Genomic DNA, 12817 nt, shown 5'->3' on the forward strand with positions numbered 1-12817 from the left:
TTACACAACAAATCACAACCAATTTCTTAACTGAAACTGATTAATTGGGCAGAGTGAAGAGTCTTTGTGATAATTTGTGGAATGAAAGAGGAATTTCACGCTCATCACATTATGTCATGGCCGCAGTGTTGATCGAGCCTGACCTCTCCATGCACCCCGGGTTCAGGCACCTGGCCCATAGAGGAAACCACCACATGAGTGACCTCAGTGACATGTGCTTAATGAAACAACAAGCAAACTTTTCACACCATCTGATGGCACGACAAGCGACACATCATTAGGCTGACAACACAAGCCACATTTGTTTGGCCTGTTCTATGGGTGGAACCCAAATGATAAATGCTTTTTCAAAGTGCGGATGGGATTTGGAGTTGACTGCTGTATTTGTACTCACAACACCTTGAATGATTGAAGAAAGTGATGCTATGAAAGATCTGCTGAGCAAGAATTATGATGCTCATAGTTTATTATTCCACAATTCTTTTGATCATTCCTCAAGTTGCCCTTTGTATGTTTGATGTTTATCAAAGCTAAAAGGCTAATAAGTGCTGCATAAAGTAATTTAAGCGGTCAATAATTTAAAAATTAAATAGTTCCAACTGTATTCAATCTTTTTCATGTGATGATACCTCTCTTAACTCACAGCTATTGTGCAAAGTCAAAAAATTATAATATAATTCAAACGATTAAATGAAGGCAACTTATTCTGATCAACCCAGACAAATATGAATTACTGGCTCCTCTATTTCATCAGCACTTGTAGAATTTCAAAATCACAATATTCACAGTTAATGTTAGACTCAAAACTCGTATTCTTTATAAGTAATGAAAAATTAGCCCAATAATATACGGTATATATATATTTTGTAAATAATTAGCATAGCATAAAAGTTCAATCAAAGCTACATTAGCAATGATAGTATTTTATATTATAATTATTACAGATATTAACAATGACTCAACTATTAATAATGATATTGTTTCAGTTGCATAGTCACTGGGTCCACAGCCCTAGGAATGGAGTTTAATAGTATTGGTGCATCGTTATTTACGATGCACCAATACTATTAAACTCCATTCCTGTTTAACTACAGGACGTGGAGGCCTGAACCGTGTGACGCATTCTTGCAGTGCTCAGAGTATAACACAACAACGAACCCAACTCAGTGTTGGGACAAGTTATTCACTTTTTAAAAATTTAAAAATTATTCCTAAAGTTGCGGCGTTTGAGGCCAGATGATGCCGATGCCAGCAGAGTTTTATGTTTACTGGAACTACTTCCATAGGTTTCTATATATCCACGTGTCATATCCACGAGACATCCTTCGACCAATCAGAATCGAGTATTCACAGAGACCATACTATAACATGCAATAATCAATAGATATAACAGTTCCACAATGGCATCCATGTTGTTTGAACAATAACGATCATTTGAATTTCATCTACTTCTGGCTCTCTGTGTTTATATTTCATATTGGGATTGTGTCCTGCTTTAGACAGTAGACATGATACCAGTTCTTAGTGTTATTGGTAGCTACTGGGCTCAAAGGAAAATGGAGAGTGATGGAGTGACAGCGTTCCCAACAATAATACAATTTGGAAATGAGACAGTCGAAACACTGATTGTTTCGTTCAACTCTTTTTAATTTGTAGTTAAACAGAAACTTTGATTTATATAAGTTTATTTTCACCTATTTGATTTTTTTATTTGGATTTGAGCAACAACGGGTACAATGGTGATACGTGCAGAAATCATTGAAATTCTCCCTGAAGTTAAATCAAACAGTCTTTCCACCTGTGTCAAGGTGCTAAATTCTTTTGCTGTAATAACTTTAAATAGGGTTATCAAAACATCTTTATCAACATCATCTCAAAATACAAGGAGAAATAAACTGTCATTGATGTCTGACAATGATTTGCCATTGCCAGGCAGTAATAGCATTCAATTATGTCCCTGAGCATCGGTGTGTTAAAGACTGTAGGAGTAAAGAAGAACACGGGTCAACACTGGTTTCTAAATCCTTTTATAGCTGAAGTGCAACGAGAACAGCAAATGGCTGTCACTCAAGAAACTTCAGTTGTGCTTGAGTACTTCATTAAATTGAATCAATCTATTCTATTTTTCCTAATACAGTGGAGTTGTCTAAGTTGACATTGTTGATTCAATCTTCCTGAATGAATTAACATTTTATTTGCCTTGGGACTTTTTCCAAAGGCGTCCCACTTAAGCTGAAGTATAATGACAAAGTGCTCCATCGGGCTTGAAATATAACATCCCTTATCTTTAAATATGATCCGATCTTTGTCAGTTTAAAGTTACTCTAAGCTACACTAATCATGTGTGTACCACTCAGTTGTCTGTCACTATGATTTAAACAAACTCTTCAGCAAAAGTCAGAGTTCAGTGACTTCTATTCAAGCACAATGAGTGTGGTTGAAGTTTTGCTTTCTTTACATACCAGGGATTTATTTTTGTGTGCTTTTAATCTTACTCTCAACACTTCATGTCATGGAGTAACAACAATTGGCCTGATGTCATACTGTAAGCTTTACTTCAACTGCTTTTCGACAATATTCATGTAGGACAATTGGGTCTCATTTCGATTGTGACACTTTATTTTTTGTTGTTCGCACATCCAACATGAAGTAGGTGCGTAGAACGACAAACTATCACCTGACAAGAAAAATTCCTGCACACCACTCTTGCTTAGTATCACTAATTTATTAGAAAAAAATCACAACGTTTGGGCCCCTCTGAACCTTTGTCCTACATGAATGTTGTCGACATTCATGTAGGACAACTGGGTCTCATTTCAAGTGTGCGGCATGAAAACCACAGTTAAGAAAGCAGAAGTCCAACTGCTAAGCATCCCGTGACTCTGAGGAAAACAGCTGACACATAGGAGTGAACAGACTCATTGGTGTTCCACATTTCCATTGCGAGACTGTCCAGGAAATAAATACCAAATTATCCAAAAGCTTTTATATTTAGAGTGTGGCATTCTCGGTGGATTCTTTATTTTTATCTTATTTAAATAAGTCATTGTCTTCCAAACATGGAGGGTAAGTATGTCCTTGGGAAGACATTAACCGCTTAGCTTCAGAAATAAGTAGATGAGTTTAATGCTAGTTTGCTTTTTGCTTAAGAATTCATTTTAAACTGAATATGAGATAAGATTTAATTTAGATTTAAATACATAAATACACAAAGATGGTTGATTTACTTTGTGAATAATTCAGCAGTTTTTCACATGTTTTGTAACTGTACTGATTAGTCTCAAATACTGTTATTGGATATATGAAGGTCCCTGTCTCCTGTGGCAAAGTGACATTTTGATTTGATACCAACGTATATACAAACTACAAGGTTCGTGATTAATGCAGAAGAACCAGAAATAGGCTTTGTTCCAGTAGTCATAAATCGATACCAGGAAAGAGTTGAATATGTCCCTGATAACATTAATTGGGTTGGTGGTCTTACCTCATTGTGGGGAAGACCAGCAGCAGAGAAAATGGGGATCTTCTGTCCTCTGGCAATGCTGTTCATGCCATCGATGGCTGAGATGCCAGTCTGGATCATCTCCTCGGGGTAGATACGGCACTGAGGATTGATGGGCTGACCTGGAAAACACAAACATGTTTAAACATCAAGACAAACATTGGCTCATCTCCATGTTCATGTCAAACAAGTGGTAGATTAAGGAAAGGAAACCTCAAGGACAATGATGCAATAGATAATAAATTATTCAATACAATAGCTATGTTTGCCACAGCGTGTGTTGTTTCATGAACAATGCCTTAGTTACTATTAGAGCTTTCACACTTGCAGAAAACTCCTGAAAAGCTTCTGATATTCTTAGGAGGAGCTGTGTGTGTGAACGCAGCAGAATATTATCCAAAAAACTCAGCTCAAGCCAGTGGGAGGGGGGATATGACGTTAACATCCTGTGAGCGGTGCATCGGCTAGTATGCACGGGACCCCTACGTTCTCTGTACGTAATTAAACTGCGTTTTGTTTTCTGTTCTCCCGTGTGTTCTTTTCCACTCTTGTTGATATTGTTGTTCTGTCCCACTACACATAGCATTGATATAAAGGCTAATCTTTTTAGCGGTAGACCAGTTTTGCCTACGGCTGAAAGATTTTCCATTAAGAATCAGTTTTTACCTCCTCGGGAAAATTCATGGAATAACTACTATTCTGCATTTCAAGAAAGTGTGTAAAAGGGTACATCGTGGGCCAAAGAGGAACGTATTACATTTAAGACCAGATCAGGATCCAAACAAAACCAGAGAACATATTGTAACATCTGTCTCCACTTATTAGATTTAACTCACAGCTTTAAATTGCTTTCTTGTGAACAGTAAGTTATTCATACATTGTTGTTTTAAACAGACCGACCATACAATGTGAAATATTTTCAAATCAGAAATACAGTAACAGCGAACAGCCAAAAGGATTACGTTACAGCTATGAACAACCATATTTTGACGTATCTCTAGCAGTGTTAAAAATATACCCAGACAAGGATGTGCATCCAGCAGATATCAGTATCATAGAAGGCTGGTCAACTGGGAGGAGAACATTATTATTTTGGTTTTTATTTGTATTTTGTTTAAAAACCAGCTAAGGTTAATGTAAATGAGTAAAACTGCACATCTTTAACCGACAGGTTGTGTTTGATCTCTATTAAAGTGCTCTTCTGAAGTAGCATTCTTGTGAAGCACAGGCTTGGAAACGTTGACACCATATTGTAGAGCACAAATAAGTAAGGTTGTACCCATGATGTCCAGGTAGTCCTCAGCCAGCACACTGGGTCCACGGTCGATTGGTTTGCCTGAGCCGTTGAACACACGCCCTGAAAGAGAAGGATGTTCTCTATTGAGCCAAGAAGAATTCAGGTCTGTCATCTGATAAATAACCATTTGGTGTATCTGGAAGTGGAATTCAAAGATTATTACGAGGAAACAAGGATAGAAAAAATCCATTAGATGAGACTTCCAGCCACATCTGATCTATTCTGTTTTGAGTCAGACTCTAAACAACAAACAGCTCTAATGGCTCTTGTCGAGACTCCAAGTAACAAGTAGAAGTAATTATAAATTCATGGACATGATTAATGACACTTCAAAAACAAAAGCAGCTTTACTTTCTATTGCCGTCCAAATATATGTTATCTTATGCTGTACTGAGATAATCATACTGATTGAGACTGTCAGAGAATAAGCTTTGATTCAGTGCTGACATGCTTTTAAGAAGTGAAATAAGCAAATTGAAAGGCTGCATCATTTAAATTTAAAAAGCACATTTTCTTGTTCTGGTTTATAAATAAAGACCAGATCTGTGCACAAATGGCAGGATTATGGCTTTATTTGGTGGAGTGTTATCACTAAGTCTGGATGAGATAGGAGTGATTTAAAGGCTGATCATACCCAGCATGTCCTCTGACACTGGGGTACGCAGGATATCACCAGTGAACTCGCAGGCTGTCTTCTTAGCGTCGATACCTGAAGTTCCCTCAAACACCTGAGCAAACACAGACATGATAAACCATTAACATACACGAGCCGCAAGACAATGTAGCCATGCCGTGGTTAGCTAAAGGGCTAGTTCACAGTTTGCACCTGGATGTCCGTACATGCATGATAACGTGCTTACTATGGTAATGCTAGCATATTCATGCATCATAATGGTATTAGCCGTTAGCTCATTACCACACAGAGTACAATAGAGGATGATAGGCATGTAATCAGTTCTGCAGGTATTTGGTCATTAGTACAGAACGGACAAACTGAATATGAGAGGTCAGCAGAACAAAATTATTATAATCCATCCTCATGAATGCATACTTTATATTTCTGCATATAGATAAATAGAAATACTATCAGAATTATGATTGACCAAAGGGTTGGATGGTTAAAGTGGACTGACCAACAGATAATGATTAACCCCAAAAATTAAGTAGCAAACAAAGAAACAGTATCACATCGTAAAGGTGAACTTTGACCTGCCTTTCTAAAAGTGTGTAAAGCTACATCCTGCCAAACCACACCATCAGGAAGAAAACCATTTCCAATAAGTTAAGAGGTTGTGAAAAATGTAAATAAGAAAAAGAGTGTGATGATTTTCCGACATTAAAACCCCATATTTAATTGGAAACGGTGAAAACGTCTCAAATGTTGAAACTGAGAAAGTTCATTGTCTTTGGAAAAGTTATACAGAAAGCCCATTTTTCATTTGATGCCAGAAACATGTTTCAAGAAAGTTGGGACAGGGCCATGTGTATCTCTCTGTTGCATCATCTCTTCATTTCACATCATCCAGTTAGTGTTTGGCAACTGGGAAGAACAATTTCTCTTACTTTTAAAGAGGAATGTTTAAACATTATTTCTTGATGTGGGATTTCAGTTGTTTAACGGTTCAGGGTCTCCGTTGTCCTTTTTTAATCATACTGCCCCAAACATTTTTAATGGACAACCAATGGTGACTGAAGGCAGCTGAACTATTTTCCCACAGAGCCATGCTATATGTCCAGAGTGTTGTTAGTCTTGCTGAAATAGACTTCCCTGAAAAACATGTCGTCTATTTGGCAACATATGTTGCTCCAACAGCTGTACAATCTATATGGTTCTGCATTAATGGTGACTTTACAAATGTGCAAGGTTCTCATGCCATGTGCACTAATGCACCCCCATACTATCATGGGTGCTAAGTTTTCAACTTTGCACAAATAACGAGCTGGATGGTCCCTCTCCTCTATGCCCAGAGATGTATCATCAGGTCTTTTCTTTTGGCATTTCACATTTTTTTTCTCATCTTTTTTGCCACTGTCCCAACTTTTTTGAAACATGTTGCTGGCATCGAAATTCAAAATTGGCAAATTATTTTTCAAAGACAATCAAATTTAACAGTTTCAACTTTGTACTTTTTTGTCTTTGTGTTATTTAAAATGAAATATAATGTTGTATTCTTACAAATAATTCTTTAACGTTTAAAGAGAAAAAAAATTCACATACAAATTCTTCTGAAAAAACAACACTCATTATCAGCGGGATTGCAGTGGGTGCTATATGTTCAGTGTTGATTCTGTAACTCACCTGAACGACTGCCTTGCTTCCAATCACCTCCAGGACTTGCCCGCTCCTCTTGGTGCCATCTGGCAGGGTCAGGTGAACAATCTCAGCGTACCTGGGGAACTAAAGATTTCACACATATTTCACTACAGCTGCCTGAAAACTACAGTCAAAGCTTTACTACAAGGACACATCTGAAGATATAAGGGGTCTTCAAATTGGAAAACATTTCATTCATAGTCTGTTGAGTGATAATGTCGCAGCAGAGACCGCATTAATACATAATAACATTTTCATATATTCACAATATGTAAACATCAATAACAATGCAGTATTAAGGACTCCTATGTTGATATAAATTAAAAATGGAACATTATGGCAGCCTCACCTTGACATTATCCAGGATCACAAGGGGTCCATTAACACCTGACACAGTAGAGTAGGCTGAAAAAGAAGAGAGTGATAAGGTTTATTCTTTCCATTTTTCAACAGGCTATAGGACAGGAAAATAACACAGCTGCTTAAGTAAATGGGAACATTTACATTTGTCCCTAAAGACAAATTAAATAGAAATGTGCTTCTTTATCTGTGCTTAAAGCTCATTCATCTCAATCACATGAATAATAGGTCAGCTCTTGGCAAATGATGAATCTTCACAGCACAATATTCACAGACTGTATGACACAAATCACCAAGGATTTCAGTGTTGCCATCTTTATAGAGAGAGGGATGTTGAAATGGATTATTTCTCATATCTTGAAGTAATTTAAGATGCATACTCTGTCAGTGCTAGAAATGTGGGTTCAATTTGTGTGAAAATGCTAGTAATAGCTCAGATCATATGGAAGAACACTAACAACAACCAAAATGAAGGATATCTTGAACAACACAGATTTGTTAACTTGACTGTGTTAGCAGTGCAGTGTCATCTCTATGAACAGACAGTGTCATATGAATGCAGACTCTGAAGGTCAGCAACAAGTTTCATTGTGTTGAACGCACTTTCTAGTTCCGCTTGTTGTCCAAGTCATATCAAACAACCATGTTTGAGCTGGTTTTGTTTGTACACAGAAAGTTAACACACAAGTTTACAAGAGGCCAAAGCATCACCTGGAATGAAATCCAGAAAACTCAATGGCTGTAACAGACACCAATTTGATCGTGTCATATGTCTGTAGGTATAAAATATCTGGCGTCAAAAAATATCTGATCAAAAAGGTAGGGTTAATAAATGCTTAGCCACTTTCAGATCGCCTGTAAAACAAAGACCTGCCATATTGGATTATTGGAATAATATATCTGACTCAGTGGGAAACATCTGATCCTCAGATGGCCATTGGAGAAAATAGAACAAATCTAGTATGTTCCTTCCTGTCGATAATGGTGCCAATTTATGTTGAGATTGCAAGACCCCCCACCCCACCCCACCCACACACACACACACACCATCCTGCTGTACATCTTCAGAATTGAGGGGGTAAAATGCAAAGATGGAGGACTGAAGGTGGCGGCATTGTTTCCAGTGGGTTTTTCTATCCGTCTGGTGTTCCTCTTTATGAGCGAACCGTCAATCTTGTGGCTGATATCAAAGGCACAAGGAAATTAGAGCAGACTGGTAGGACTATAAAGCACTAAAGCTTAGCGGGGTGCACCCCCTATGCCACTAATTAGGCAGAGGCCAACAAAATAACCTGTCAATGCGCTGTAGTATTGCAGCCATTTCCCCCACACACACCTGCATTTCACTCTCTATTAGCCAGACAGGCCTGGTATGTGTAACTGTGGGTTTTGAGGGTGCAGTGGGAGATTGTGGTGGGACGGTGGGGCAGAGACTATTGAGCGAGCAAGAGAAAAGATGGCTCAAGTGTAATGATAAAAACCGAGGGCACCAAAGATACAAAAAAAATGTAAAAAAAATTTTCCTCTCCAAAATAAAGAGTTTTACTCTAAATATCCTTTATCTCACGTCCTTCCACAGGGCCCAGGTTCAGATGAATGATTCAAGCTCTCACACATTTTTCTGCTTGTTCTACAAAACCTTGCACTGAGCAGGACTGGCTGAAGGCGGGTGGGTAGGGTACTACCAAATTTAACAACCTTTGCTTCCCTCAAATAATCTGTCCAAATCTGTCCATATTCATATCCTCTTTAAACTTAAACTGACTCTCAATATACTTTGCTATTCTTATGCATGGTCTGTAAAATCACACAGTAAATACACCGGTGAGCATGATTCAATTAGAACCTCAACATTTTGATATGGCTAAGGCCCATGCAATGTCAAGAATCCACGTTTGACCACCCTTGGCTAGTTTACAATAAAAAGTAATGAATAGTTATGCCATTGATGAACTCATCAATGACTCTTGTAACATGTGTTGCTAAATCAAAGAATGTCATGCGATCAATTATACATTACCACTGACCAGATTTCTGAATAAAAATGTTCAGTCAGATACAAGAACTTCAATATTATCATGAAACTTTGATACAAACAAACTACTCAAAGCGCTATTACACTGCATGTCACACCTACCCATTCACACACTGATGGCAGTGGTTGCTACGTAAAGTCAGAAGTAACTAATTCCAGTCATACACCGCCGATGAAGCAGCGGGAGCAATTCAGGGTTAAGTGTCTTGCCCAAGGACACATCGCACATGTTGCTGCAGGAGCTGGGGATCAAACCCTCGACCTTCCAGTTGAAAGACGATGACTCTACCAACTGAGCCACAGCCGCCCCTGTGATTTTGATCAAAATATAAAATATATATTCCGTAAGAGTACCCTGTTGCAATACATATAACAAGATACACTTGTCCGACACAAATCAGGCAGTTCATCTGTTTTGCTAGTGAAGATTAGAGTTTAGCCTGAAACTGCTCCAGGAATTAAGGATTACCATCATTATCAGGGTTGACAAGTGTATACTCAAACCTCATACAGCTCCCCTTACCACCAAACACACCCTGTATAAAATGTATCCTTTCATAATATTCCATCAAATTTTCACAACATTATGTGTCTTAAAGCCAGCCCCCCCCTTCAAAAACGGCAGACTGTCATTGATGGCCCTGTTCATAAAAAAAGGATGTAACAGCTACACTTAGCCTACAAATTGCCCACATGTCCTAAAAGAGATACATATGGCTATTAACTGAAGGGTGATGATAATAATCATAATGATGATGCCGGGTAAATTGGGCAACATAATTATACAGGAAGCACTTAGAAATCCATAAGTCATCTGCATCTTACTTGTGGATATCTGGCAGCAGTGAAAAAAAAAAGAGGAGCAAAATTCAAGAAATTTAAAGTAACATTACGTCCCCTCATTAACTGTGACTGTCAAGCTATATTTGATTCACACATCATTTCAGAGTCATGCAAACAGAGAATTACACGGAAATGTGAAAATGTCATTGGCAGTTTAATCTATGGCCAAAACAATGAAGCAAAACAGATCAAAATATCAAAAAGTATTGTAATGGATAAGTGGAGGCATCGTCTTCATTTCCACCTCAACATTATTGAGCATTAGCGCAAAACTCTGAGACACCAATATGTCATAATTGATGAATCAGCTACCTTCTGAACATTGCACTCGTGCGTTGTTCTTGAAAATCTAATTTCAAAAGCGTCGGTACAGCTTTACAGCTTGAGAAAAACATTGTATTGCATATTTTTTAACCATTATTGACAATGATGATAGGCTCTTTAAATAAACATAAAAAAAAGTATTGTCCAATAAATGATTATTGGACTTTTTTACATTTTTATCAGCCTTCAAATTCCTGTTATTGTCCGAATTGCCACATCCTAAAAGTCCTTAAAGTGTTTTTTTAGGTTTATTCATAAAGTAAATTGATCAGCTATTTGGTGACACCGAGTTTGAAGAGTTTATATTATTTGAAAAGAGACTTCCAAAAGGATTAAAGGCCCAACCCTGGCCCCATATGGTAGCCCATCATTATGTAAAAGAAAAAGAAAACAGGACAGTTCATGCTACCCTCTTATGTATAACTGGGATGATTAAAAAAAGTGGCTTGCTCTCTCATTTCACAAGATAATGATGGCTCAATGGGCTATATGTTCATGAGGTGTGAAGTAGCAACATTTCCCATTAGGTTTGGAAAACTTTCTCCACCCCTCTTTTGCTACTTCAGCTCAAGTGCAGCAGTCCCCTGGCTTGGCATGCAACGGCAGTGTGGGTCACCCTGCAGCCTGTTCAGCTGCCAGAGCCCTTTGTGTACAAAGATGTTAATTGGTCCTAATCCGCCACTAGAAGCTGTTTTGGTAGCCTGACCTCGCACCCTGAAGGACACCTTGGTGTGAAATACTAAAGAGCCCATTCAAGTGCCAGAGAAAAGAGGCACAGAGCATTCCAACACAATTCAATTTCCCAGCTGAAAGAGGGAGGAACTCAAGGGGAGGAGGGGGCTCCGAGTTGGGATGGAGATTGGGGCGCATCATCGTTCTGACAATAAATGAGCGCTACAAAGCAGTCGCTGCTGTGATGTGCAGCCTCACAATCACGTCTTAGCCTCTACTTCAAGGGATTCCCACAGCCCCACTGGACATGGGAATGCTAATTGCCTCAAACCTACAACCAGCCCTCACCCACAGCACCCCCCACACAGATGCACACACATAGACACAGCCAACATAATGCAACTGCGAGTCAATAAACACACGTTGTAAAATCACTCATAATCCCCAGACACATTATACAGCCTGTGTTTCCTGTCACTCCCCTTTGACAGTTGTTGGTTGAAGGCAGCAGTACACTAGTATCCACGCCACCTTTTCAGCCGGTTAAAGCAGGGAATAGCATGCTGTACAAAACCGTTCTGGAATAAAAGGTAAGGGGAGGGAGGACTGTTCAGTTGGCTAAATAGCACTAGGAACAAAGCTGAGTTAACATCTGTGTAAATGAGGAAACTGGAAATTACCTAGCCATTTCCCCTGAACTCATGCTATGGGTTAAAAAGGTCAAATCTGTTATATTGCTGTAGGCATATATAATAATATACCATTTGACTGACTGATGATGGATTTAAAAAAAAAAGAAAAACAGGGGGCAAGCGGACATTTTTCAAAAGGAAAAACGTTTATTTTATGGCCAAATAGTTTCCAACGGCTGATGTCGGCTTTTGATCACAACCTAGCAAACATATCCTGTTGATCGTTTTTGCATCATCAGTCAAGTAAGGTGAAATGTTTCCATTAATCTGCCATCACATTATTGCAGGCCATATTGCATGGAGGTGTTTTACCTCCACAGAAACAGCAGGGGGACACTTCCTGGGATGTGGCTTTTGCGTGTGAGCAAGCTGGTACGGTGGATCGCCCCCAAAAATATTGTGCCTTTTGATATTATTAATGCAACATAATGTGTTGTTGGTAATGTTTCCCACATAACTTAAAGTCAGTCAACATGGGCATTTGGTCTACACAGGGTAGAGGTCCTAACTAAATAGCAGAAATTTCTTATATAATCCTTTTCCTGTGTAATTCTGTTATATGTAGAGTGACTTATGGGCTATAAGTTTCCCTCATTTAAACAGCACACAATGATGTGTATTATCTTGAACATATATTATCTTCTGTTACTTCAGTCTGTCAGGTTTTCTCTTAGAAATTACTTCAGCGCTGTGCACAATACCAAAACGTTCTGCTGCTACAACTGCCTCGTGTTTGAAGAAGTTATCCTGTCCATCTCCTCTACCATTATTATATATC

General features: G+C 38.5%; 1 protein-coding gene across 1 annotated transcript in view; it reads right to left on the reverse strand.

Moving 5' to 3' along the window:
• atp6v1ba (ATPase, H+ transporting, lysosomal, V1 subunit B, member a) overlaps nucleotides 1-12817 on the reverse strand; it is a 32569-nt gene that overhangs the window by 12829 nt on the left and 6923 nt on the right. The window contains exons 2-6 of the mRNA XM_061040517.1: nucleotides 7463-7518; nucleotides 7099-7197; nucleotides 5434-5527; nucleotides 4782-4859; nucleotides 3485-3624 (exon numbers count right to left, since the gene is read on the reverse strand). Of these exons, the coding sequence (XP_060896500.1) occupies nucleotides 3485-3624; nucleotides 4782-4859; nucleotides 5434-5527; nucleotides 7099-7197; nucleotides 7463-7518 (467 nt within the window). The remainder of the gene's footprint in view (nucleotides 1-3484; nucleotides 3625-4781; nucleotides 4860-5433; nucleotides 5528-7098; nucleotides 7198-7462; nucleotides 7519-12817) is intronic.

Source organism: Labrus mixtus, chromosome 6 (assembly GCF_963584025.1).
Source record: "Labrus mixtus chromosome 6, fLabMix1.1, whole genome shotgun sequence".
Taxonomy (NCBI): domain Eukaryota; kingdom Metazoa; phylum Chordata; class Actinopteri; order Labriformes; family Labridae; genus Labrus; species Labrus mixtus.